Genomic DNA, 27,599 nt, shown 5'->3' with positions numbered 1-27,599 from the left:
AATGGCAACTACTGTTGCAAGTATAATAAATACCGTTGAAGGTTTCCATGTCCGTATTATCTGACCACTGCAGCAGAGTTTGAGAGTTATATCCCAGCTGCAATAACCATATTTCAAAGAAGGCAAAAATAAATTCAAAAACTGAGGGGGCCCTCAAGCCTCGCCTTAAGGGTATAATGCGCAAGCTAATGGATCAATTCTCCATATGTACAAAACTGGGCATCCTGTACTTAGCATTCATAGAACCCTGGGAGTCCTCATACCGCTCCTGGCGCAGTGGGGCAGCGGTTACGCAATGCGCCACTAACCTGTGAAGGCCGATGCTGCCACTGGTGGGACATGTGCGATCCAGGTTGCTCTTCTCAGCAGCCTCTCTCAACCAATCATTAATATAACTGCCACGGTGGGCAGTTAGCGCATAGTCCTGTGGGCACGTTGTGATGCCGCCACAAGGTGACATGACTTAGCTGGCCCATCTACCTTCTAGGTTGCTTCTCTGGGGACTTTTCGCTTCCTGTGACCGACGCCAAATGTTCTGCCACATGAACTCCCTAAAGCTATCGCATTAAAATCACCTGTGTTCTTATTTCCACGCACACTGCAAAACCCTACATGGTGAAAAACAGTCTGGAGTACACCAATACAGCTTCCTCACAACCGACTGTCTATTCTGGGCGCGTAAAAAGGCAGTGGCCAGTAGCCTTAGCCCATCTGCTAGCAGACCCTTCTCGTCTGCCGTCTGTGAAGAAAAGTCCTCTTTATTATAATGTGCGGGGTGTAAAATCTCTGTTCAACTCAGATAGCTTTCGCTGTATGAATCGTTTCTGGATACATTCAAACACGCCAGCATACTACAAAGACCGACATGCATCTTGGCTTCAATGTAAAACGTATATTTTACATCCACGTGGAATTCATTCAATCTGGGCCCACGAAGTAAGCGAGGCCCTATGCAGTGAAATGAATCCCTGCGCAGAGTGAACGCTTCTCGCAGTCGCTGAACCCAGCGATTGTCATGTGCCCTCTAGGCCTAACCGGAATCATCTAGGTGCTCGCCGTAGCAGCAGTCCTCCGGGACGTGGCGGTCGTTGACGACGACGCTGACTCGGGCAGGCTGAGGTTCGCCGATAGCCTCTTGATGGGCCGGTCCAGTTCCTTGAGCGCGTTGTGCGGCTGTCCCAGCAGCACATTGCGCTGGCCGCATTCGCCGTTGTAGTCGTCCATGTCAACGGTCACCACGGCGATACCGCACATACGCAATCGCTTGGCGAACAGCACCTGCGCGGTATTCGTCGAGCATTAACTGCCTAGCAGGCGTAAACACCACAAACCCGGAAGGCGTACCCGCCCGACGGCTCACTCTGGCCTCGGCTGCTGAGCCCAAGGTTGCGATCTTAAAACCCGGCCGCGTGGACCGCATTTAAATGAAGGTGAGAAATGCTAAACTGTCAGTGCACGTTAAAGATCCCCAGGTGGTCGAAATTATTCCGGAGCCCTCCACTATGGCATCTATTTCTTCCTTTCTTCTTTCACTCCCTCCTTTATCCGCGGTTCAGGCGTCCGCCGATGTATGAGATAGATGCTGCGCCATTTACTTTCCCCAAAAACCAAGTAAGGAAACGAAATGGTGCAGTACTTGTCTCACATATGGGCGGACACCTGAACCGCACTGCAATGACCCGCCGCGGTGGCTCATGGTTAGAGCGCTCGACTACTGATCCGGAGTTCCCGGGTTCGAACCCGACCGCGGCGGCTGCGTTTTTATGGAGGAAAAACGCTAAGGCGCCCGTGTGCTGTGCGATGTCAGTGCACGTTAAAAATCTCCAGGCGGTCGAAATTATTCCGGAGCCCTCCACTACACCACCTCTTTCTTCTTTCACTCCCTCCTCTATCCCTTCCCTTACGGCGCGGTTCGGGTGTCCAACGATATATGAGACAGATACTGCGCCACATCCTTCCCCCCAAAACCAATTATTATTATTATTGAACCGCACTGCAAGGGAAGGAATAAAAGAGGGAGTGAAAGAAATGTGACGTTCCAGAAGAGCTGCTATCTCAGCAGGTGGAACGCCAGGTTGAAGCGCGCGCTCAACAGCGCCCATTCGCTGGAAACCGGTGACCGCCACAAAGCTACAGGCGCGGTATGCGAGATTTTGAAGAAATCGTATGCTTCGCTTGCCAGGGTCGCGGACACATCGCCAGGTTCTGCCAAAACGTGCGCCGTGGGGAGCCTAAAAGAGAAGCAGGCGAGACACGCCCTAAGCAAGCCTACAGCGGGGCTCCAGATACCGAGACAAAAAACTAGATAGTCCTCCCCAGCCTGAGGAGCGTGGGGAGGGAGCAGTGGATGATGAGGTGGTGGTAGTTTGTGTGGCCGACGAGGCATGCCCTGTTGTGCGTTGGAAGGTAAATGGTTGTTGCATGGAATTGTTGATAGATACGGGGTCAAAGGTGACATTGCTTAAGGAGAGCAGTTTTAACACGCTTCGAAGGAAGGGGGACCGCGATGTGTTGGAAGCGTCTGGTGGTATGGCAACCAAATTTGTAGGCATAACGGGGGATCCTCTTGGCATAAGTGGACTCTACCGGTTACACTTCTCTCTCGGCGGAATTGCATTGGAGCACCCCTGCTACGTATGCCCGGACACGGTGTCTCTGCCAAACGGAGTGTCAGGTATATTAGGGCAGGATTTTTTGAGAAAAGGGAAGGTAGTAGTCTCATTCTCTGAGGAAGAGGTTAATGCGGGCGGCTCAAAAGTTCCGTTTTTGAACAGGAGAGGGGCTGAGATTCGCATTACCGATATTGACACCCGTCAAACAGTGGGATCATTGGAGAAGGTATATTCGCGGGTTGCCGTCAGGCTGGTCGATGAGGCAGTCGTCCTTCCTTGGTCGGAGCACATTTTGTACGCGTTTGTGCCTTCAGATGTAGAGAGCGGCGCCGTGGGAGTGCTTGAGCCGGTCGACTCTCTCAGCAATGGCCTGAAGGCAGCCGCGTGCCTCGTGACAGTTAATGACGCCCACAGAGTGCCCCTACGGGTGGTTAACTGTAGCCAGCAGCCACTGAGCCTCCCCAAGAACAAAACATTGGCTTTCTTCACTTCTGCGATAGAGAAACATGAGCCCACCGATACGGTACTCGCAACTGTAGAGCATGCTAGTCCTTCGGCTGCTCCAAAGGTGTCGTTCGATCTTTCTCACGTAAAATCCAGGGAGAGGGAGGCTCTGGTTGGTTTGCTGAATGACTACTCGGAGGTATTCGCCGCGTCCAACCTGGATTTGGGCTGCTGTGGCGTTATAAAGCACAGGATAGAAACCGGCACTTCATCGCCCGTTTACCAGCGTGCGTACAGGATTCCTTACTCCCAACGTGAGGAGATGGAGCGGCAGGTGCAGGACCTGATTGATCGCGGCATTGTCGAACACTCAAAGTTACCCTGGGGAGCACCAGCACTATTGGTAGAAAAGCCAGATGGCTCGTATCGATTGGTAGTGGACTACCGCAAACTAAATGCCGTAACTCGCATCGATCCATACCCCATCCCCAATATACAGGAGACGCTTTCTCAGCTGGGCTCTGCCAGGTACTTCACGGTAGTGGACATGGCGGCGGGATTCTGGCAGATAGCAATGGATCCGGCAGACGCCGAGAAAACGGCATTCAACACGCCCTCAGGGCACTATGAATGGAAAAGAATGCCGATGGGTCTGGCCAACAGCCCTGCTGTCTGGCAGAGAACCGCTGATGTTATCCTGGCAGGTCTTCTGGGGAGGCTGTGCTTCGTGTATATGGATGACATAATCATATACAGTGACAGTTTTGAGAACCATTTGCGCGATATTGAGCAGGTTTTGGTGCGACTAAGAGGAGCGGGTCTCAAGCTGAAGCCCTCTAAGTGCCAATTCCTCAAAAACGAGGTGAAATACCTCGGGCACGTTGTTTCAGCTGACGGCGTGCGACCGGACCCTGAGAAACTAAGGTGTGTCTCGGATTTTCCCTCCCCGACTAGCGTCCGCCAGGTCCGGCAGTTTCTCGGCCTGATTGGTTACTACCGAAGGCACATAGAGGAGTTCGCCAAGCTCGCTAAGCCGCTCACCGCCTTAACAGCCAAAAATGTCGCCTTTCGCTGGGACGAAAACGCGGAGGATGCTTTTGGGGCCCTGAAAAGGAAGCTAATGAGTGCACCGCTGTTGCGCCACCCGGATTTTAATTTGCCCTTCGTTATGGCCACAGATGCGTCAAAGTTCGCAGTTGGTGCCGTGCTATCTCAGGTTATCGAGGGCAAAGAACATCCCGTTGCTTTTGCTAGCCGACAGCTGAGCCCCACAGAGCAAAAGTACGGAGCTACGGAAAGGGAGTCCCTCGCCGTTGTCTGGGCAGTAAAGCACTTCAGATGCTACCTTTACGGCCGCAAATTCAAGCTAGTCACGGACTGCCATCCTCTGAAATGGGTGATGAGTGTCAGGGACCCTAGCTCGCGACTCGCTAGATGGAATCTACACCTGCAGGAATACTGCTTTGAAGTTGAGCACAAGTCAGGAAAGACACATCTGAATGCTGATGCACTCAGCCGCACAGCTGCCGTGGCAGCTATAGATAAGTTTGTCCCCGTAGTCGACCCCGCTGAATTACGCACAGAGCAGTGCAAAGATCCTGACCTGAAGCGAATAATCGAAAGCTTAGAGGGCACACCGTCTCACCCCGAACAGCTAGGTTATTTCATTGGCAAAGACGGCACCCTGTGTCGGCGCACGAGGCCAACCAGGAAAGGGAGACCAGAGAAAACCGCTTGGGAGAGAGTCGTCATACCTCGGTCGTGGACAGAAAGGGTTCTTCGCGCGTTTCACGATGCGCCATGCGCCGGTCATTTTGGCGTAGCGAAGACACGCAGGCGTGTGGAGCGTTTGTACTTTTGGAGTGGCATGCGACAGGATGTTAGAGACTACTGTGCGAAGTGTCATTCCTGTCTCGAAAGAAAAACACCCAAGGGACGAAGACCAGCTCCAATTCAGCCGTTCCCTGAGGTTTCGGCTCCCTTCGAGCGGACAGGTATGGACATAATGGGCCCATTGCCCACGACCACTTCCGGAAACAAGTACATTTTAGTATTTGTCGATCACCTTTCAAAATACGCGGAAGCGGTAGCACCCCCAGATCAGAAGGCAGACACGGTTGCAAGAGCATTTGTCGAACAGATCGTGCTCCGACATGGACCCCCGAGGCAACTCTTGACAGATCGGGGAACGAACTTCGTGTCGCAGCTAATGAGGAGAGTTTGCGAGCTGCTTAAGATCGCTAAGAAGCAGACAACACCGTACCATCCGGCTTGCAACGGCGCGGTGGAGCGACTGAACCAAACCGTGGCCGGGTTCCTGTCGCATTTTGTTTCGCGCGACCAGCGGGGCTGGGACTTGTGGCTCCCGTATGCAATGTTTGCCTACAATTCCGCAGCACACGAGAGCACGGGCGAATCGCCATTCTTTCTTCTCTACGGCCGAGACCCGGACCAGCCTAGTGAAGTGCCAGAGGGCCCCCGTCGTGTCCCATACGCTTCACTGGACGACTATAAGGTTGAGCTAGAATCGCGCTTGCAAGTGGCGAGGGACATCGCAAAGGAGGCCTTAAAGAAAGCGGCGAAGCGCAGGAAGGAGGTGCACGATCGCAGTGCTAGAGACGCGCCGTTTGATGTGGGGGACAGCGTGTACATTGAAAACTGCCAAAGGCAGATTGGGCTAGCTTTCCCCGGTAAACTTCAGAGTCCGAGACGTGAACCGGCGCTTGATAAGGATACACGCAAATCGCCTCAAGTCGGCACCGGTTCAGTATTCACGAAATGAGGAAAGGGAAAGCGCGGATTTTGATGGGGACAGAAGTGAAGCGGAGCGCGCAGATAGTTCGCAAGAAACGCCCTCTCCTGCATTTGTTCGGCAGGCGCCAGAGGTGACGGCCGGAATGCCACCGGATTTACTTCATGCATTGCTAGAAGAAGAAGCGCGCGAGGTTGCCGCGCAGATAACGCCAGGAGAGGCTCCTGCCACGAGCCCTCGCGAGTCCCAAAGCAGACAAAGGGTCACAGACTTACTTAGTATGACTCATGAAGGCCGATATCCGCTGCGAAATCGGAAAGCTAAGTCGGACTAATGGCGTAAACAGAGCGGAGTTGTGAACTGGTTAGAATTGTGTAATGCCGCAGCTCATAACATTGCTATGTGCTTATGTGTTAAGTTATAGGAGTTGGTAGTTAAACCTTTCTGTCATTAAGTAACACCTTCACAGGAGAGCATGCGGAGCGCAGGCAGAACCTGCCCTACTTCCTTTCGTTATCTATATTTTTGTCTGTGCCGTGATCGTGCTAGAAGTGGGAGCTCCTTTGTAACTGTGGTAAATTTATTTCGCCCAGTTTGGACTAGAAAGGAGAGGCTTGGGTGCTGAGTTTAATGTTTATTTGTAAAAGAAGATCAGTGCTGCCCCTGGAGAGGCCAGTTATGACAGCGGAGGCATATGATGTTGTGCAGTGGTGTTGAGTGCAGCGAAAAGTGTTTTGTCGGACGCACTGTGCGAGGCGATTCAGAAAGACAAGGGGAGCTGCATGGACTCAAATGTTCGGAGAACATTCTTCTGGAGGGTGAGCGAGTGTGACGTTCCTTGTGTGTGCTACGAGCGTCCGCGTTCGACGGCGCGGCGTAGACGGAGCCCCCAGTGGCGGCGAAAGCACAACCGGACCCCCTTTCATGTTTCTACTGTATATGGCTGCAAGCAACTTGAGTGAGATTGCTTTTGGGCCTGCCGCCGTGGACCGCACGGAGACGACCCAGATGACAGCGGCATCATCAATTACCGAGCCATACTTGTTGAGAGTGACGACCAGAACGAAGGGGTTTAAGCCCAACCGGACCCCCTTTCCATAGTGTCGGCACGAGACGAACGCCGCCGCCGCCGCCGCCGCCGCGGGGAGACGGGCGTTATCTTCCCCAATTGCCGTGGCCGTTCCAGGGGGGCCTCGTTTCGGCGGGCATGGCCCCGTGGCAAGACGGCGGGCATCATCAATCAACCCTCCTGAGCACATCCCAGGACAAGGGACCACTTTCCCGACCTTTTAGTGACCTCGCGTTCCGGCCTTGAGGGGCGAGTGTCATTTGATGGAGAACGGAGGCCGGTGACCCGCGGGAACCGACAGCGGGCCAGAGCGCGCCTTACCACAGCTGACGCTATGCGCTACCTCGACGACAACCTTCTTTCCCTCGGACTCAACACGTGAGGGGGGCGAGACCATAAGTGCGGTGGTGTGTTTGTGCGCCCAAGTGAAAGCCCTAGCTCCCCCCCCCCACTCCGGCGTGGGCGTCCTCACCCTAGGGAGTGTGGGGATAAGAGGATATAAAAGTCGACAAGGAGTACCGAAGAAGCACGCTCAGGACGACATCGTTCGCCAAGGGGGCCTTCAGCGCCGAAGCCCGACGGCGTGCAGCTTCTGCCAGCAACCGTTCGAGCTCAACTCCGGAGCCCCTCCATCGTGCCCATGAAGTCGTCGGCACGTAAGCTCGGACGCCCCAGCCTCTGAATCTTAATCATGTATAATTATTGAATATATCTGTTTGTTTAAACTGAGCCATACGGTGTCTCATTGCCTCTCCGTCCCGTGTGGACCTGCGCATTATGGGGGGTCATCACAGAAGAAAGGAACAAAAAGGTGCGGGTTCGAACCCGACCGCGGCGGCTGCGTTTTTATGGAGGAAAAACGCTAAGGCGCCCGTGTGCTGTGCGATGTCAGTGCACGTTAAAGATCCCCAGGTGGTCGAAATTATTCCGGAGCCCTCCACTACGGCACTTCTTTCACTCCCTCCTTTATCTCTTCCCTTACGGCGCGGTTCAGGTGTCCAACGATATATGAGACAGATACTGCGCCATTTCCTTTCACCCAAAACCAATTATTATTATTAAAAAGGTGCCGTAGTGGAGGGCTCTGGAATAATTTCGACCACCTGGGGACCTTTAACGTGCACCGAAATCGCACAGCACACGGGTGCCTTTGCGTCTCGCCTCCATCGAAACGCGGCAGCAGCGGTCGGGATCGGACCTGAGAACTCCGGATCAGTAGCCAAGCGCCCTAACCACTGAGCGATGCATCGCGGCGGGGCAAACAAGATGTCAGTGTGCGTTAAAGATCCCAGGTGGTAGAAAATATTCCGGAGCCCTCCACCTTTTTCTTCCTTTCCTCTGTCAGCCCCCTCCTTTCATGTTAAAAATCCCAGGTGGTGGTAATTATTCCGGAGCCCTCCACTACGGCACCTCTCCCTTCCTTTCTTCTGTCAGTCCCTCCTTTATCGCTTCTCTTACGGCGCGGTTCAGGCAAGATAACCGCCGGTCCTTAAGGGTAACGGTGTGGATTCGAAGAGAAAGTAAACGTAGCAGGGGGCGCCAGAAGGTTAGGTGGGGAGATGAGTAAGAATTTTGCAGGCAAAGGGTGGATGCAGCTGGCAAAGGGCAGGGTTAATTGGAGAGACGTGGGAGATGCCTTTGCCCTGCAGTGGGTGTAGTCAGGCTGATGATGATGATGAATAAATTTTTCCGCCTTTGCCTTCTGTAGGCTTCTTGCTGTCAGCTCGATGACATTTATTCGGGCGCTCATTGATTGCCTGGTTTACTCGATATATTTTTTCGGACAAAAAGTATGGTGGGGCAGCCAGAAAAAGAATGTAAACCAATATGCCCCTGCCTGTGCCACTAAGTATAACAGGACAAGAGGAGTATTGAAGCATGTCGATAACATTAGATGATGCGCAGTTAAAGCTTGCCTTTATACCGAACCTGAAGTCGCCTGTCGCGTCTCTAACAGTAACGCCGCTTTTTAAATGATTTCATCTGTCTTACTATGAGGACACTTCTGCATGCCACGAAACGAGAGAATTGCACTAAAAGCTATCGCTGCAAAATCGCATTCTGAGCCCCTTTGCACAAGTACTCATCTATCAATATACGCCAACATGATCCAGCAGTACTGTTATTTTCATGATATTTGTTGACATTAATAGCCGTTGTAATCATCGAGATCATCGCTTTGTCTGCTTCCCGGAAAAGCTGCTCCCGGTAGCTCGCGGCGTGTGGCAAAGGCGGACACTTGTTTCCCTTGTCCTCTCCGTGTCTTCTCCCTTGGTTGTGTTCGGCATGAGCTTAGAAGGAATGTTACGGACATGCACCACGCATTAGGTATGTAAGAGACTATATACTTGGTTCCTACAGGCGGGGCTAGGGCATCGGCGCTCGAGCCGAACGCCAGGTTTGAAATGTATTCAATCTAAACGGCGAATTGCAGCAGAAACCGGCGCGGGCGCGAGAAAGCGGCGGAGAGGTAATGGTGGCGATGTGGCGCCGGTACCGACACAGCCTTTGTCCAAATTTTAGAGCACATGGGGACTCCTTTTAATCTTTGTACAGGGGCTTTTGTAGCGTCTGTGTAGGTCCGAATATTCAGAAGAGTGAGGTCTAGAATTACTATTCTCTCCACGAGGCCTGTTGATTTACAACAATCCACACTTTATGCATCAAAAGAGAGCTTCCTTAGCTGTAAACAGTGCACACAGAGTATACTTTATCTCTGAAATTTATATCATTGCAGCTGGATCCAATTGACGCCATTTACTCTCCACATTTTTGTGTGTCGACAGCAGCCACTTGAAAGATGACTGGTGCGAGCGTTACCAGGACATAAGTCCTAAGGTGCGCATGGTTTTTGATTTTCCCAGATATTGTGGCGCTTCAATTTTCAACACTTTTTTCCGTCAAACGATCACAGGGTAGACGCAGGTGCCCGCGATTAAAACGGCTTGCCTCCGTTCGTAACCCCCTCTCCTCAGACAGCCCCTTACAGTGCTGCTGTCGTCTTCATTGCGGGAACTCTCATGTGAGCTAGTGTCCTTTAAAGCATTGGGTCGTGCATGGCGATATATGCGCACAGGCGTGTTCCATGCGAGAAATGCTGCATTTGCTTAGATAATCTATAGAGACTCCCGCTCGGACTCTACCCTGCTTCACTGCAGCAGCGTCGGTTCACTGTTCACTGAGAAGCTGTAGCTGCCAGGAAGCAGTGGCATGGCTTATCATCAGGGCCGCATTGCGCGCGTATTTTTTGTAATGTAAAAAAATGCTTAAACTCGTGTGCGACATTTGTCAGCGCTCTTCCTTTTCTATTCATGTCATTATCAGAAATTCCCATTGAAGATTACTATCGCTGGAAGCCTGCATACTTCTCGGACGAAACATGGCGTAAACTCCCGGATGACGTCAAGAAGCGCTACGGTGGGAACGTCGAAAAGGATGGATCAATAAAGGAAAGGAAAGTTTGTACTCATTTTATAAGTTAAATCATATTAATTATAATTTCTCATCGCTTCTAGAACCTTAGTTGTGTTTGACTGATTTGTCGAGAGCTGTATCATCATTGTAATATTTGTCAAATCAGGCGTGCAGTGAAAGCATCATTGTTATTCTGGGGTAGTTGAATAGCATTGTGTTTCTAGCACGCCAAAACAGAAACTGGAGAATAGTTGGCTGCGTTTATACTTCTTGAAATGCGTGCTTTTTGGTTTTGTGTGCTTTTGCCTACAGGAAGCCTAGTTGTGGCACTCGGCTTGGAGATGCTATGTGACCAGGCACTGTATGCTCCGAAATCTTATGCCACAAAAGAGTGCGATGAGATCCGGCGACTTGAGTTGCAAACGCTGGCTGTGGCTCGGTGGCTCGGCATCCTGTCTGCTAAGGTTGTGAGCAGGAGGAAACGTTTCTCCGTCATCACTTCTGCCAGCCAGGAGTAGTGGTGCAGTAGGAAGCACTGGGGAAGGACCGAAGCGGAGGCGGGAGCAAGAGGTAGCGAAAGAGGGGGACGGGGGGATTCGACATGCTCGAAACGGGAGTAATAGAGTGACTCTCCGCTTAATATGTGGTCCCGGGTTCGTACCCCGGACCAGGACGAATTTTTCTTCAACCGCGAAGTTCCTGAGAAAGCTGTATAGCTAACCTTTGTAGTCGTATGGCTGCGTATGGGTGAATGCCAGTGAGTAATGTACCCTTATTACAAATATACTCCACCTTGGGGAAACATCTCAGCAGGTATATGTGTAAGTTGTTAATCAGAATCTATGCTGGAAGTTTCGAATGGGAAGCATGCATAGCGAACACGTCTAAAACTGGCGCCTCCAGCGCTGGTGCGGATTTTGTGGTTTCGGACATCAGTATTTCCGCTCCTGCGACACGTCGTGTCCAAGTGCCGTAAGGCGAAGCTATAATTCTGCCTTGGCGCTCCGACCCAGTGACACTCAGCCGTCGCAGAATTCTTAGTAATTAGGAAACTGACACTGCCGGATGGACCTTGTAGGCAACGTGCTAAAAAAAATAGAGGGACACTAAAGCTATGCCTTAAGGGTATGACGTACGCCACAGCGTTAATGATTATTTGCTCCATTCTTTCGTAATTAACGTCTCTTTCTAATCACATATAGTCATTAGCATACTTAGGCAGGCACACTAGAACACGTGAAACACAAGAAGACACTCGAACCCTTCCCTTAACCAAGTAAAAACGAAAGTGCCTCTTTGGCCTAGGGATAGCGTATCTGACTTGCAACCCATGGCTCATGGCTTTGATTTCCAGTATATTGCAGCAGTTTATTTAAACCATAGTTAATTTACATTCCTACGTGTTATGATGACATTTCAGGCATGCTAATACCTCATATAGTTAAATATAAATATGGTTTTTGGTCGTTTTCATTCCACGGGTGAACGTGTGACCTTCAGAACGCTGCCGACCAATCCTTAATTAGTGCGACAACGCGCACGGCTTTTCTTCTGAACGTCTGCTTTGCACTGTCGCATTAGCTCTGATTTCCTTTCTTTCTGCTTTTTTCTCAGTTCCATTCAAAGTAACTTCATGGTGTACAAACAACGAGCCATTTGGCAAGTACGGTATTAAATAATATGCTTATGAGGAGAAGGATATGAACAGGCAGTTTCACCGCCTTAAAGACAGAAATGCATTCATATTCAGCTTAGAAAGAAAGTAGAGTGACACTCCGTCCAAAGTCACTTGAAGAGAGAACTCACCTTTCGGGGCACACTTAGCATCTTCAGGTTTGACGGGATGGGGTGCGCGAGGCGCTATTCGGAGCTTCGTGGTGTACGGTGATGGAAGACAGCCTGCAGATTTGTTTACCTTGCCTGGCGTGTTTGCATACTCCAAGGCTCTTAAATCTATCGCACCAGTGGGGTTGGCTTTTGAGTTAGCGACCCTCGAATTCTCAAAATCGGCTGGATGATCCCGGAATGCTGCACGAGAGCACAGAGAAAGAAATTCGGCATTAGTGCATGTTGGCCGAGGCTTGAATCTCCCGAGGTTTTAAAATGACGCGTGACAAACCTGCATTCCCTGCTCTTGAAGCAGGCGCCCCGGCATTTCACTGCTGCCTTTGACATAAGGAACAGTGATGCGGCTTGGTTTGGAGGCTGGGTAGTTTGCTCTCTTTTCAGCTTGCAGTTAAGGCGTCAGACACCCATAGTGATAAGTTCGTGTTGTCGTTTCGGCAGAGATCACCCAAGATGCTTCCTCTCTCTAGCTTTGGTTCCATTTGTGAGAAGCATTTTTTTCTTAGCTTTCGTCAGCGGAATGAGGCCTTGGTTGCTTTGTGTGTTGTCGAATATTTTGATCGCTATTTTAGAAAGTACTCAGAATAAGTGGGTTTGCTTTAAACAGGGAATGCCAATTATGGTCCTCTTCACTGCAATTGCCTGTCAAGAAAACAATCAGTTGATTGCCTCATATCGCAGGGTGAGCTTCGTGTCTGGTTTTTATAAGTATACAAGAATGTCTTCTCCTGCGGAGTTCTTTAGGATGCACGGTATAACGTGGGTAGATTCGTGAAACAGCCGACACTGGGCCCCCTTCATTTTTAATATGCTGCCGCGCTTCAGATAGACCAGCTTGCGGGCCCACACAAGTGTAATATCGCATTAAGTAGCAGGCCAATACATAACTCGCCTCTGTTGTTTAAAGAAGCATCCGATGCATTTCTTCTCTTTCTTTCCTAAATATTTTGGCTGTTCTGGCCCGTTTGCTTTCATAAGCAACTACCCACAGACCCTTCCTGAGAAAACGGACGCACTTCCCGAAAGAATATTTGTGTCAGCGGTCGGACCACACCAACAGTCGATTCAAGAACCTCTATAAAGGTTACGCTCCAGCGGCCAAATTAGGTAAGCATGCTCTTGCCTTATGAAACCCTTTTTACAGCGAAAGCTGTAATAGCTTTGTTATAAGCCATTTAGGGGGTACAACGGCAGCCGTAGAGCGTAACGTTATGCGGGCAGCTTTTTGAATATGTGCAGTCTTCGTTGTCTCCTCGTTGTATATTAGTTTGTCTGCAAGTAACGTTGGAGCGCGCGTGTGCGGTGTTTCTTGCATGCGCACGTAGCCGCGTTCGCTCGTGTATCTGCTCGCGTTTTATCTCTGGCGGAGCCTCCTGAGCCCCCGCAGCTCGACGCTGCTGACAGGCCGCGCCCATGGTAGCCGAGTTTTAGAGTCAGACCTGTGCTCCTCGGGTACAGCGTCCGATTTCATATGGATGGGACTTAACTACGTGGTTATATGGCGATAACTATGGTAGTTTGACCTTGTGTCATATGACTATGACCATTGCGTACCTGACCTTGAGCTTTAATTTGAGACAGTTGAGACAATATTTAACACAGCTGTCGCCCGTTAACTACGTTGAATCCTCGTTGAACCCCAGCCATTTTTTTAATGCGAAAGCATTTGTTGCCCCATGAGTGGCGTGGACAAGATGTGTCACCACGGGCAGTGGACAGAGCGTGTTTTCATGAACTGTCGATCGTCTAGTAAGCGTGTAATTATGATTTGTAATGATTAATGTACATTCAATGAAAAGTTTAAATGACCACATTGCTAGATAAAATTATTGATCAAATAATGAACAAATTATTTCGCTAATTGCTCCGTGTAATGCGCCAAATTAGTGAATTATTAGTAATTCCTGCGATTGAGCAAAGACTAAACGTTGTAATGTAATTGACTGGTTACTAGCTAATAAACTAATTGTTTGATTACTTGAATGATCAATAAAGTAATTCATGAAAGTTGACAAAACTACATAGTTATGTATTATAAATTGACTGACAGAAAATAACTCAATTAAACGAATCGAGAAAAATAACCATAAATAATTAATTACATTACTAAGTAATAGAGGCCGCAATGGAACTCGCAAAGCTTTCGCATTTCCGCTTGTACAGATTTAAGTGCACGTCATAATTTTTTACAGTGAAGGCTATAATAACTTTGTACAAGCGATTTAATAAAAGCAATTTAAGAGGTACGATAGCAGCTGTGTAACGCTTAGCGCGGTAGGTGAACACCACCTCCTTGTGCCACAAAGCGCTACTGAGGTGTCCACTGACTCACGAGGGAGCTAGTAGAGAGTGTCCAAATTTTCTGGATGTGACATTTGAGCGAGGCCCCGCCCGCTTGGTTGTTGAACAGTTGACACTGTACCTGAAATGATTCAGCATTTTTCGGATGTGTCTCCTCTTTTCGCCTCTCCTGATTCATGTGCATTCACACTTTGTTCGAGGTCCATCCAGTGACGAGGCAGAGATTGTGGTACGGAATGACAGTTCGGTAAAGATTGCATTCTGCACTCCTATCGCCTTGCTCTCGCGTTACGTTGCATGCGCATACCTGGCCGTAAGAGATAAAGGGTAATTGGGAAAGTTAGATAAAGTTAAGGTTCACAAAAACAATAAGTTACGAGGCAAGATACGTTAATTTAATAAGAAAAATTCGCGTTCAAACGTTTACCCTTCCTGGAGGTGCTCCGAAATACCGAAATTTTACGGCATAGGACATGGTGAATTTGATGGTGATGTCTTTGGAATCGTATATGGTTCTCTAGACTCCATTTCCGTTTAAAGCGCGGGAAGAAACAACGAAGAAGAGTGCTTTCGATAAAAACCTCTGACGTGGGACATAAACAGATCACTTCATCCGTATAGAGTTTTAACTAGGTCTGCGTTGTAAGATTTATGACTTTGTGTTCGGGCAGAGAGTTCCATCATAGTTGCTTATATGCCATATTTACTCGCATAATTTATTTCGGGAAAAATATCTGAAAATTGTAGGCGTGCGTATATTACGTCGAGCAATATATTGACAAACAAAATTGAAAGCGACAAGAGCTGTGCGGAGCTGGTGGAATAAGCACTTCATCCGGTACGACACAGCTTCAGAATAAAAAAAAAACTCTTGAGCCCGGCTTCCATAGTCAGGAGCGCAGTCGGCTACTTATATTTTAAAGCCGAGCCTATTAACTCACGTGGCTGCCGATAAATAAACTCCAGGACAGTAGAACTAGAGTTCACTTTAGCACAACTCGCAGTACTAAACGAGAAGCCCAACGGCAGCAAGTTGCTATATTACGCAGTAAGGCAGATAGATGGTCAAGGGTAACCCTGCGTTACCAGGCGTTGTTTCTAATGGTTCACAGATCCCTCGCGGGGCATTTGTACTGGCTGTTCGTCCGATAAGGTGAGCTATGGCAGCCACGACAATCGATAGATACGCCTTTTATAGTACGGCGTAGTTCTTTCGGCATTCGGATAGAAGCGTCCCTGGCATACGCTGCTGCCATCAGCAGGCCGTGCGCAAAAAGAAGGGGCGCTCTATTGCGTGAAATAAAAAAAGCAATTTTCAAAGCCAAGCAAGCAGAGGCGCCCGTTTTGCGAGAGCGTCTGTAATGCGTGTAAATACGGAACTCAAACAAAGCACTTGCATAGACCACAAATATTTGGCCCGTGTGGCAGTTACCCAAGATTCTATGCGCGTGACTACAACGCCGCTGTCACTTAGAGTGGGTTTTTTGTATATTGCTCTCTCGTTATGCAACTTGCGAAGTATTGGCAACAGAAATTATGTGGGTCGTACAAATATCATCAGGTCTGAAGGCGTCCAGTTTGCGCTTCTGGATTAACGTTGAACAGTCAGGCTTCAATATGTTGCACCAAAATTTCGGCGGATGGGCGTTTTGAACTTCACCAGCTTCCTTAAGTCGGTACACGCGGCATGACACGATCCCGGGATCTTTGGTCAGCCTTTTGCCACCGTAACGAATGCGTCCCAGCGGCATATCCATCGCTAAACGTTTGTTCCTGCACCTGCACATTCTGGGCGCTAATATTCAATGCCTTTAGGCTCTTTGCGATCGTCAGAGTGACTGGTGTGGCAGCGACTTTCTTTAGACTATTCGGAGTTCCGGCCTGCGTATTTGTGCAGAACAGAAAATTCGTGCATGAATTGAATGTGCCAGTCGGCCTTGCGCACGAGAGAAGAGACTACGCTCACTACCCGTTGTTCGCGGGTAAAGTAAGTGATTAAAAAAGTGGTTTTGTGAGATACTGTGATCGCTTATAAGCGGTCATGCCGGCTACGCTGGCGCATGTCATGAAACAAACGCGATAAATTAACAACTGCCGTTATTTTCTAAAATTTCCTAATTGTTTTTAAGTTTACCCTGTAGTTGTTAGCTGCAATTAGCATTGCTTAGTGCGGCCTCCGTGCATCCAACATTTCTCATCAGTAGAGGTGGGTGAATATCCGAAATCTTTAGATAGCTCATCGGATGCCCTTGTATTCATTTCGCTGAGCGAATCAAGTAGTACATGTTCAAATTGCTTCCAAACGAATCGACTGCGCTGTTAGGTTTTCCAGTAGTTTCCGAATATTTGGCAGCAAGTTCAAACAGAGACGCCGTAGTTACCTTTTTTTAGAAGACAGTTTTAAAAAAAAAGAACATTTGTACACAGAAATTCTTGACAAAAGCATTTTTGAGCGGAAAACCGTTTATGGTCGCATTTTTGTGCATAATGTAAGACTTCATTATAACAATCAATGTATACGCAGATCGTGCGACCGAAGGAAACTCAGAGCGAATGCCCGCCTGTGCCCGAATGCTTCCGGACTACCGGGAGGCTCCTGGGAGCGGAACGCAGGATCGGCCCGAAGAGCCGGCCTCATGGGAAGAGCAGCTTGACGAAAAACGTAAGTTTACGATTCGCGACTGACACGAGACTTGAACACAGGCCTGCATAGAGCAGTGCATATAGTTATTGATGCCGCAGTATTTTGAAGATACGAACAGTATTTTTTTTACCGAGACCTGGCCTTTTTAGTTAGGTGGTTTACCAACAAAGCTGTTACGCTTTAGATCTTTAACCATCTAAAAATATGCCTAAAATCGTTTTTGTAGCTTGCGATGGAAGCAGAACGGTTGCCCGTACTGACACCGCATTAGCCGACGTGGAGAGGAAGGTAAGTGAAGCATACACGGACGTTTACAATACCTTTCTTGGCGTGCATTGGCAGGTGCTCTCTATTTTTAAAGGGTGCAATCGCGGCCCAAAATGAACTAACTAAGCAGTAAAGCACCGACACCGCACGGCGGATGACGGCATTCGTTAATGAAAAGAGTATATGTTGCGAAATATCAATGCGATGACATTAGTGTTTACGTAAGGAGTAGAATCCATTATAAATGTCATAAAATTCGGTGATTAGCCGAAAGTGGTCACGTGACCCTGTGGCGTCATCGCAACGTGCGCAATACGTTGTGAGCACAGCTATCTGCAGCTAGCAGTCCGAATATGACGATTGGTGCACCGGCAACTTTAGAGAAAATGACGCAAACACGCACGAAAGTTGCAGCAGAAACTGTAGCAGATGTGATCTAATGCTATACCATTCCACTCTAAAGGTAGCTTAAGCGTCACCAGAGTTTCGATTTGGTTTATGGGGGTTCAACGTCCCAAAGCGACTCAGGCTATGAGAGACGCCGTAGTGAAGGGCTCCTGAAATTTCGACCACCTGAGGTTCTTTAACGTGCACTGACATCGCACGTCCCCTAGTTTCATTCTTTCCGTATTCTAACTGGCAAGACTGTCCTTCCATTTACTATATATAGGTCTCCTCGCAGAATTCGATAATCCTGTATTGCGGATTCGTCCTTTCTATGCTTGAGTGCATGAAACTCAGCACCATACTAAGTGCAGCGAAATGTTTCCTTTCGGCAGCTTTAAAACGCTGAGAATCGGAAGATAGCTGACATCGCAAAACAACTAAGGGAGGGGACACAAATGCTTGTGTCTTGTTCCTTCATGTTTTTCAATTACCCATTAGCTCAAACCATCACCGTTCTAAGTCTCCCGTAGAACTTCTGGGTAACATGCCACATTTAGGAAGTGGTTTCTGAAGCAGGGCAAGCCATTTAATCTCTTGGAACTTGATTCACCTTGATGCAGAGGCTGCAACGTTACTTGCCCAAAAAACTGCACGAAGACGACGGGACGAAAAGAGACACAGAAACGGACACACCTCTCTTTTCTTGTACCATCATCTTCACGCAGATTTTTTGCAATCACTATGAACCTTCCAGCCCAACATCATGTCTAAAAACAACTTTTAAACCTCGCTGCCCCGTAAACCTACAACTACCAGCGATCGCCATCCCTGGTCTTTTGAAAGCAAACATTGCTTCTTGCCACTCTATGCATGCGTGCCTAACGCAGGCATTCGAGGCCGGTTGGGAGACTCACGGAGAAAGCCCGCCTTCGAGTTCCGCCGATGCGCTTCCGGACCACTGGGAGGCTCCTGTGAGCAGCGGTCGGGACCTGTCCGAAGAGCCATCCTCACGGGAAGAACAGCACGAGAAAAACGTAAGTGTAGGATTCGCGATTGATATGAGACTGGAACAGAGGCCTGCAGGGAGGAGTGCATATAGTTATTGATACCGCAGTAATTAGAAGAAAGAACATGCAAAGGCCCCTAGCTGCTTGCTTCGCTAATATACGATACATAATGAGAAACCAGTATTCATTCTTTTCGCGCACGCCGTTGCTCATGAAGATGTGAAGCATGTCCTTGTTACGTACTCACATCGGAGGGAATTCCTTTCCTATGTAGCGGCGACCGCCCATCACGTGACCGACGTTCCTCAACACACTTTAGTGGTGTGGGTGGGGTCGGGGGCCGGATGGTCGTTTTTCTCTGCAAAGCGGCGGAAGGTTGCTTTCAGTATGAAGAATGTTTCTGGTACGTGGTTAGAACATTTTGCTATCGGCGGCAGACGTTTACGGGATGCATGCATCTGTTCGAAAAAAAAACACTATTTTTGAAGCATGCCTTGTCACTCATTCGGCTTGTATCAGCGGATGGAGCATGTGGAGCATGTAGAGTATGGAGCGGATGGGCATACAGTTGAACCTAGTTGTAAACGACGTTGAAGGGCTCGGTGGTTACTTCGTTATAGCCATAGTTTCAGTATAGCCCATGTTGACCGAAGTTCCAACTGGAATCGTCATTGCTTTGTTATATCCGTTGTTTTGTTATAAAGAATTTCGTTGTAACGAGGTTCGACTGTATTTTGGTTGCTTTTTCGGGATATGCACGATGTAAATCGTATAAATCTTGAAAAAAAAATGTCAAGTACATTTAGAAAACAGCGATACCTGCTTGAACTCAATACTCAGTCCAAAAATTGATCACGTCATGTGCGTTCGAAATCACCCGACAAATCATAATGCACGTCAATTTATGTGTTATACATACTTAATCACCACTCCGTGTAAGCGTTTTCATGCGTTTTTGGTGGACACAAGCTTCGGCCGGTGCAGCTATCTGTACCACACTTCAGAAACGCCAACTTCACTCTTCTGGCGGGCTGCACGAGTCAACCCATTTTCACGCGTATGTTTATTTTTTTTTTTTGAAGGGGGGGGGGGCTACCGGACACTAAATCGCAAATTCGCGCCGGGATGACGACGACGACTGCAATTACGGCGCGAAACACTTCAATCCGTCTTTAACAGCCAGCGCTGTAAAATTTAACCTGTATGCTCTAGCCGCCACTTTGCAGTGGAGCGGCTGGTGAACACGGCGGAATAATATACGCAGGTGAAATCGCGAGACGCCATTCTCGTCGGTAAGAGCATGCTCGAGTTACTGACCTCAGGTAATTCGACAGTCAAGGGTGCCCCGCTTGGAGTGTTCACGTTGAAGGCGCTGCCCAAGGGACTGCACTTCGGCCCGTATCACGGGGTCAAGGTGTACTGCATCGAAAATGGCGGCTGCACCTGGCCGGTAAGCTTGCCCGGCCAATGTGTAGAACACTAAGACTCAGGTTATAAATATATCTTTATCATCAAGCCTTAATATTCGTGGGGCAGGGTGCGGTTGCTCGCGCCTTAGTAAGCAACTTAATCTTGACGACTGCAAATCGTGGCGACCATTTTTAACTTCGAGAAATGCCGCGTGGTATTCTGTGCGTGTCATACGTTAACCTATTCCTCTATTTCTTAAACTTACTGAAGTCATCTGCTCGACATGTGTTTAAAAAGATCCCGTAGAGCTTTTCTTTCAGTTTAATTTCATGGTGTAACTCAGATATTATCCAGGGTTTGCGAGTTTTACGTTTTTTCCACGCACTTTTAATGGGAAGAATTAATGTTATAGTTGCGTAAATACTTAGAGAAACTTATTGTAAGCCTCAGTTACGTCACTGGTATCGTCAGTGATATTCTACTTAACTTGTGGCAGTGCACTTTGAAATAAACTGAGCGTAGCATTAGTTATATATTACTACATAGCTTTTTCCTTTCGGTACTTTACCGGTCCAGTCCTATACATACATACAAACACTGGAAGATGGTCACTGAGTGCACATGATATTACTCCTCTGTCAGCGTTTGGTTGGGGGGAGTTCGTAATCAGCAGATCGAGAAGAGACTCGGTTGCTTGTGTAATTCTAGTTGGAGCGGTTACAAGGTTAATGAAGCCATTCAATGCCAAGACAGGGTTAAAGTCTTTAACCAAAGAATTGTCCCTCAACGTACCAATATTAAAATCCCCTCCAGCTATTAGAGTGTATTTGCCGTCTGTTATAAACGAAACAAAGCAGTCGTGCAATTTCAAAAAACTTAACCACATTTCCCTTCGGAGGACGATAGCAAACCGAAAACACGAACCTGTCGGTACAGACAAATAGGACCTCAAAATCATCAGTAAGTAGACTATATGAGTCCACTTTTTCGCGTTCAATGTCATTAGACACCAATAATGCTACTCCACCCCGACGGAGACCAGAGGGTTTCAAGTAGCAAGTTGTATAGTTGGTCATCCTAAAAATGTCAAAATCATTTGTACTCCATGTTTCACTGAGCATGATCAGAGAAAAAGGGAACGAAAATTTATTTATTTATTTATTTATTTCAGTACCCTCAGGGCCCGAGGGCATTACAGAGGGGAGTGGGGTACAATAGACAAACTAACAAAGGAACAGCAGTCACAAGTAACACAAAAATGTGAACAAAAATATGGCTCGCGCAAATCAGTAGGTTAGAGCAAATACAATCAAACAAATTAACAGTCATTTAACACGAAATTATAAGCAAAGAATAAAAGTAAGCATAAAAGTAAGCATACCACGCAAACAAGCATACCACGCAGACCAGGTCTGTTTGAACTACCACATAAGCTGAAAAGAATAAACGGCAGGGCGCAAGAATTACATGTACTATGTTACCATAAAGTTAGTTAAAGGCGATTTAAACACAGAATGGTCACTTATTTCGACGACCAATCGGGGAAGGTGATTCCATTATGCCGATGTGCTGGGGATGAATGAGTTGTAAAAGTGGTTTGTTTGGCATGAAAGAATACCAACTTTATGACGATGATCGATCCGAGCTGAAACGTAGCAAGGTGGCGTTATAAATTTTCTCTTAAGGATGGGGTTATCGTAGTAAATCTTATGGAATAGACAAAGGCGGGATATATTTCTACGTTGCGACAGTAGTGGGAGTGATAACCTTGATTTCATGGCACTGACACTAGAGTTACGGTGATAATTCGAGAGAATGAAACAGGCCGCACGGTTCTGTATAGATTCGAGTTGGTATATTAGTGTCTCTTGATAGGGGTCCCAGATAGATGCAGCATATTCTAGTTTACTACGAACCAACGACTTGTAGAGAAGCAGTTTTACGGAGCTAGAAGAAAGATTAAAGTTACGGCGTATGTAGCCCAGCATGCTGTTAGCGTTATTGTTACATAGTCTATGTGCACTTTCCAAGAAAGATTATGGGAAATGAAGACACCTAAATATTTGTAAAAAGGCACAGACTCAAGGCTGCAATTATTAAGACGATATGAAGGCAATGTGGTGTTACGACGAGAAACCCGCATGTACTTGCACTTTTTTATGTTTAGTTCCATGTTTCATTTGTTAGTCCATTCAAGAGCATGATCAATATCCGATTGAAGAAGAGCTATATCAGAGTCACTGTTAATTTTGCGGTATATGACGCAGTCATCAGCAAAAAGATTTATTGTTGAACATAGATTGTCAGGTAAGTCATTGATATATACATAAGAAAAAGCAAGGGCCCTAAAACAAAGCCTTGTGGTACTCCAGATCCAACTGGAGAAGTGAAGGAAGAAGCATTATTAGCGGTGACAAATTGTGAACGATTAGTGAGAAACGAATGCAGCCACCTAAGAACGTTAGGGTGGAGGTTAAGTTTACAAAGTGTAAAAAATACAGTTGATGAGAGACCTTGTCAAACGCCTTTGAGAAATCGAGGAATATGCAGTCGACAACGGAACCACTGTCGAGGAATGAGTTTAGATCTTGTGTGAAGGTTAAAAGCTGTGTTTCGCAAGAAAACCACTTCCGAAATCCATGTTGACTGTCCGTAAAAAAGCATTAGAATCAAGGAACGATGCAAGGTGAGAGTAAATAACATGCTCCATGATTTTACACGGAATGCAGGTAAGTGAGATGGGTCGATAATTATGCGGGGAATGTTGATAACCAGATTTATGCAAGGGAATGACCTTCCCAACCTTCCAGTCATCAGGTATACATGCTGTTTCAAGAGATTGCTGAAATAGGTTAGAGAGTAGTATTGCGCTGTATACTTTGGTATTAATCAAGAACTTAGAACTAATGTTATCAACACCACATGATGAAAAAACCTTTTGTTTTTCGACTATTTTTTCCACTCCAGCAGGATCAAAGACAATAGAATCCATCGGTAAAAGTCAGTACTGGTATATGCAGGGGTTACCGAACACTGATTTTTGGAAAAAGCTGAAACGAATACACTGCTTAGAACATTTGCACATTCATTAGGATGAATTAGTTGGTCACTGGAGTCTTTAAGGCTGATGGATGAATTGTCTTTTATGTTAACGACGCTCCAAAATTGCCTAGGGTTATTTATCAAAAGGGAAGGTAATGTGTCATTGAAAAACAAATCTTTGGCATCCTTCAGTGCACTTTTATATTCAAGGGCCGCGGCCTGATAAGCAGTCCAACGTTCTTGGGAACCGGTTAGTTTTACAGAGCGGAACATGCGTTTTTTCTTATTACAGAGTCGTTTTAGCGATTTAGTGAACCATGGTGATTGACGGTTAGAGGTGATGACTAAGCATGGAACATATTTTTCAGTGAGCGCAGCAACTTTTTCTTTAAACAGGCTCCAGTTAGCATTCACGCAGCGATCATGAAAGCTTAGCAAGTAATGGTCTAGAAAAACAGACTGTTCAAGGTTAATAGCATCAAAATCAGCATTTTTGTAATCATGGATATATTTACTGTGGTTACGTTGATGGGGAACTGCGCAGGTCAAAGCAAAATGAAGGAGTAGGTGATCACTTAACCCCGGCAAGTATGATATGGGCTGGAAAAAATCTGGCGATGTGGTGAGTACCAGATTGAGGATATTAGACGCAGTAGGTGGAATTCGAGTTGCCTGCGTTACAAGCTGGGATAAGTTAAAATCACTGCACAAATTCAAGAACATGTCGCATTCACTTGAAAAAGGTTCACAATAAGAACTCACATTAGACCACACTATGTTGGGGAAATTAAAATCACCCAGTAAGATAAAGGGACTGCTCGGATAACGGAATGTAATCATATGAATGACATCATGAAGATCGTTTAAAAAGGTGGGGGAGGTAGACGGCGGACGATATCAAACGCCCACTATCAATTTCCTAGAGCATGTGCGAATTTCAACCAGTACAAGTTCCAACGCGCTTACAGAATGGATCGGAAAAGACATAACAGTATCAGCAACAGCTACAAGCACGCCTCCGCCACATCTAGAACCCCTGTCCCACCGATAAATGTTATATCTCTTTTTACAGGTAAGAATTTCACAGCTATCTATCTTCGCCGATAGCCAGGTTTCAGTAAGACATACAATGTCAGCATCGCAAGCATCAACTACAGAACAAAGATCATCTCGTTTAGGTATTATGCTGCGAATATTTGTGAACAAAAAAGATAGTGGGGTAATGGCCCGGGACTTAGTTCCACTGTCCCTCGCGCAGTGCTAATTGGTAACAAGTTCGGTCGGTGGCGCGGAGGCGCTGTGGGTATCATTCGTAGGGTCCTCAGAACGGTCGGTTGGCAACGGGAAAGCGCTTGGGATTTCATGAACGGAGTCATCAGAGTGATTGTAGGAGTAGCATTTATTTTTTATGTAAAGCTTATTGAAGCGAAGCTTGAAAGTGAGCGGCTGGGATTTGCCAAATTCGACCAGTTTTTTTCTAGCGTGACGGGTGGCGAAAGAAAAATCCTCGCTAAGCGTAATTTTTTCATCCTTGAGCTTAGAACAGTTAAGCAGTATCCTCTGCTTTACCTTGAAGGATGAAAATTTGGCAATAATTGGTCGACATTTTTCCGATGTGAACCCACCGAGCCTGTGCGCTCTATCGATCAAAATTTCAGAGGACGGAATTTCCAAGCAGGATGAAAGAACCTTGACTAGCTTTTCTTCTGACTGAGCCCAGGACACTGATTGCGCGTCAGGTATGCCATAGAACAGAAGGTTATCGCGTCGCTGCCTGTCTTCAAGTTCAGACAGGCGCGCGCGCAGCTGAGAGTTTTCACTAGAGAGTTGGTCAACTAACTGCTGAAAAGGATGTACTTCCTTCTCGGTTTCGTCAATGGTAACAGTTTTGCGCTCAACGTTAGTTAATCTTTTGTTCATTTCACTCAAATCTTCTAACTTCAGCTGGGACTTCTTAAGATCATCAATAGACTTTATGAAAGACTTTTGGTCCAGTTGCATTTTCGCAGTTCGCGTGTTCAAAGTCTCCAGTATTGCAAACATATCTTCCAACTGCTTAGACTGGACGTCAGGAAGAGAGTCCTGTACCTGATGCCTCGTGTTATGCCCAGGGTTGAGCTCGACGTCCCCGGACAACGCCAGCAGTTGGTTTACAATATCAAAGCATTCACTGAACACACAAAGCAAAACTCCCGGGCGTGGGAACAGCAACAGGCACACGTCATTAGATTTCTTAGCGTACAGGGAAATAACAGAACTAACCTGGACGAAGAAGCAGAGCGGATTAGGTGGCCGCATCCTGGTGCTGTTCTCACGCCCACTAAGGGCGCCGGGGGCCCGCCAGCTGTTCTATAGGCAGCAAATGATGTCGCTGTTGATCTGGATCTTTCATGCGATGGAGGGACGGCGATGAAAATGTGCCTGTCTTGCGGGCATGCGGCATCACAAGTGTCGTTGAAGTAGCAGGGCAGCTTGCTGATCTCATGGGTAGGTGACGATAGCGGCGCATTGCTGAACAGAGCCCATGCCGTAACCTGGACGAAGAAGCAGAGCGGATTAGGTGGCCGCATCCTGGTGCTGTTCTCACGCCCACTCTCACCAAAGAATTCCTCTAAACACATTGTCTTGTTTTTTTACAGAACGTTCATTCAAGTGAACAGCTTTAAGCGATGTCGGCGCAACACACGAAGCAGTGCGGTTCAGGTCGCTGGGCAGGTAATAACACATGTGATGCATTTTGGTTATGTTTCAAGAAGAAAACACGAAAGATAAGATCAAAAATGCTATAACTGACCCTATGTCGCTCTTTCCCCTCACATGAATGGCACTCATTCCTTCACTTTTTGTGACGAAAATCTTTCCGTTGACATACCAAGTAAACTTATAGCCTTTATCTTTGCCGCAGTCTTTCGTTGCTTGAAGGAGTTCTCTGTTTCGGCATGTTAAGTTTTCCTGCAAGAAAATGGGTTGATCGCTTTCCTTAAGGTTTTTCTTATTCTTAATCCAGTTTTTTCTTATCGCTTGCCTCACGAAATGCACAATGATGCCTAACACCTTATCACGTTTGGCTGGGAGTCGATGAACGTGTGCAATTTCCTGTTCCGTCAAGTGAGGCACTCGAAGTTTATCATCAACGTTATTCAATGTGGCCGTCAGGTCCTCATCGTGTGCTTCTTTTATTCCATCCATTTCTAAGTTCAGCTGCCTGCTCCTGAATTCGAGGTGATGTATGTCCATTTCCAACTGGGCTTGGGCTACCTCTATAAGGCCATCTTTTTCTTCAAACTCCGTCATCCTCTTTTTAGGTCTTCAATGTCAGCCTCTTGATGGCAAAACTTTTGCTCAAATTCATCGAACTTCTTAGATATGAAGTTAGGACTCTCTTTCATGCTCTCAGTTTTTCCTGCCAGGGTCACCAGTCGTTCTAGTTTTTGATTAAGTGATATGAGTGGGATTTTAATATCTTTACTATTCAGTTTATTGGTGTACTATTCATTTACTATCTTAAGGAGACTACCATGCACAGAATTGATACCAAGGAACTGATGTGAAAAATTACTACTGATGGCCTTTCCCTTTCTTCCACAGTACTCATTAAGAACACTGAATTCTCTTGGCAGTTCTTCACTCTACATGTGCTCATTCGCTCCTCCCACTGGTTGGTTCTTTTTCAGAGGACGTCAATATCGTTCCCTTGCACAGCGTGTTCCTCGCCTGTGAGAAGTGCGGAGGCCTCTTCTTTATACAATACAACTTATAAATGCATACCCGGTGGAAACGCCGGCATAGGACGCAGGGAATCTGCAGCTGCGCGTACTGCACCTACACGAGCAGTGGCAGGTAGGCCTTAAATCGTTTTATGGCGCCGTTCCTTGCTTGACGCCGTTGTGGCTAGTTAACATGAGAAATGCCCTTTCTGATGCCGAGCCACCTTTTCAAGGCGTACATATGTTATAAAAGCACAAATCGTGAAGTCGCCGTACAAGTACACAATGAACGCTCGAATGCAACGATTTTCGGACAAAGCACAAAGCAGTCATCAGCATCACTAGTAGCAGTAACCCACTCGAAAGTGTCCTTTCGCGCTTGTTGTGCTCGCTTTGTGTTCATTTTTCATCAAGAAACAGTGCCCGCTTTTTTACAGCAAGCTAACAATTACAGTCCAAACGTGCCTCACGGTCGCCCTGATTGTGTTCGCTGTATCCGATGTTTGTAGTGAGTGAACTTCTAGTATTACACCCAAATTATAAAATCAGACAAACAATAGATATAGTTTGTTAGTTACGTGCGCCTGACACTTTAAAGTAAGCCCTATCAAAGTGCATTCTCAGCTGTCCACGGGGTTCATGTGCTCCCCGCCGAGAACCTTGCCGCCAACAATCTGCTTTAGGGATGCGACATATCT

General features: G+C 47.3%; 1 protein-coding gene and 1 long non-coding RNA gene across 2 annotated transcripts; both read right to left on the bottom strand.

Moving 5' to 3' along the window:
* Positions 1-864: 864 nt before the first annotated feature.
* LOC144112819 (uncharacterized) lies at positions 865-18,736 on the bottom strand. Its single transcript, XR_013310485.1, has 3 exons — positions 18,650-18,736; positions 12,098-12,319; positions 865-1,278 (listed from the first exon to the last, which is right to left on the bottom strand). It is a non-coding gene; the product is annotated as an uncharacterized LOC144112819 (long non-coding RNA).
* A 5,718-nt stretch (positions 18,737-24,454) lies between these two features.
* Positions 24,455-25,492, bottom strand: LOC144115578 (uncharacterized). Its single transcript, XM_077650003.1, has one exon. The coding sequence runs from the start codon at positions 25,490-25,492 to the stop codon at positions 24,455-24,457; it is 1,038 nt and encodes a 345-aa protein (XP_077506129.1).
* Between the last annotated feature and the right edge of the window lie 2,107 nt (positions 25,493-27,599).

This window comes from Amblyomma americanum, chromosome 1, assembly GCF_052857255.1.
Source record: "Amblyomma americanum isolate KBUSLIRL-KWMA chromosome 1, ASM5285725v1, whole genome shotgun sequence".
NCBI lineage: Eukaryota > Metazoa > Arthropoda > Arachnida > Ixodida > Ixodidae > Amblyomma > Amblyomma americanum.
The sequence above is the reverse complement of the archived record's forward strand: the minus strand, read 5'-3'. Positions and strand labels throughout refer to the sequence as shown.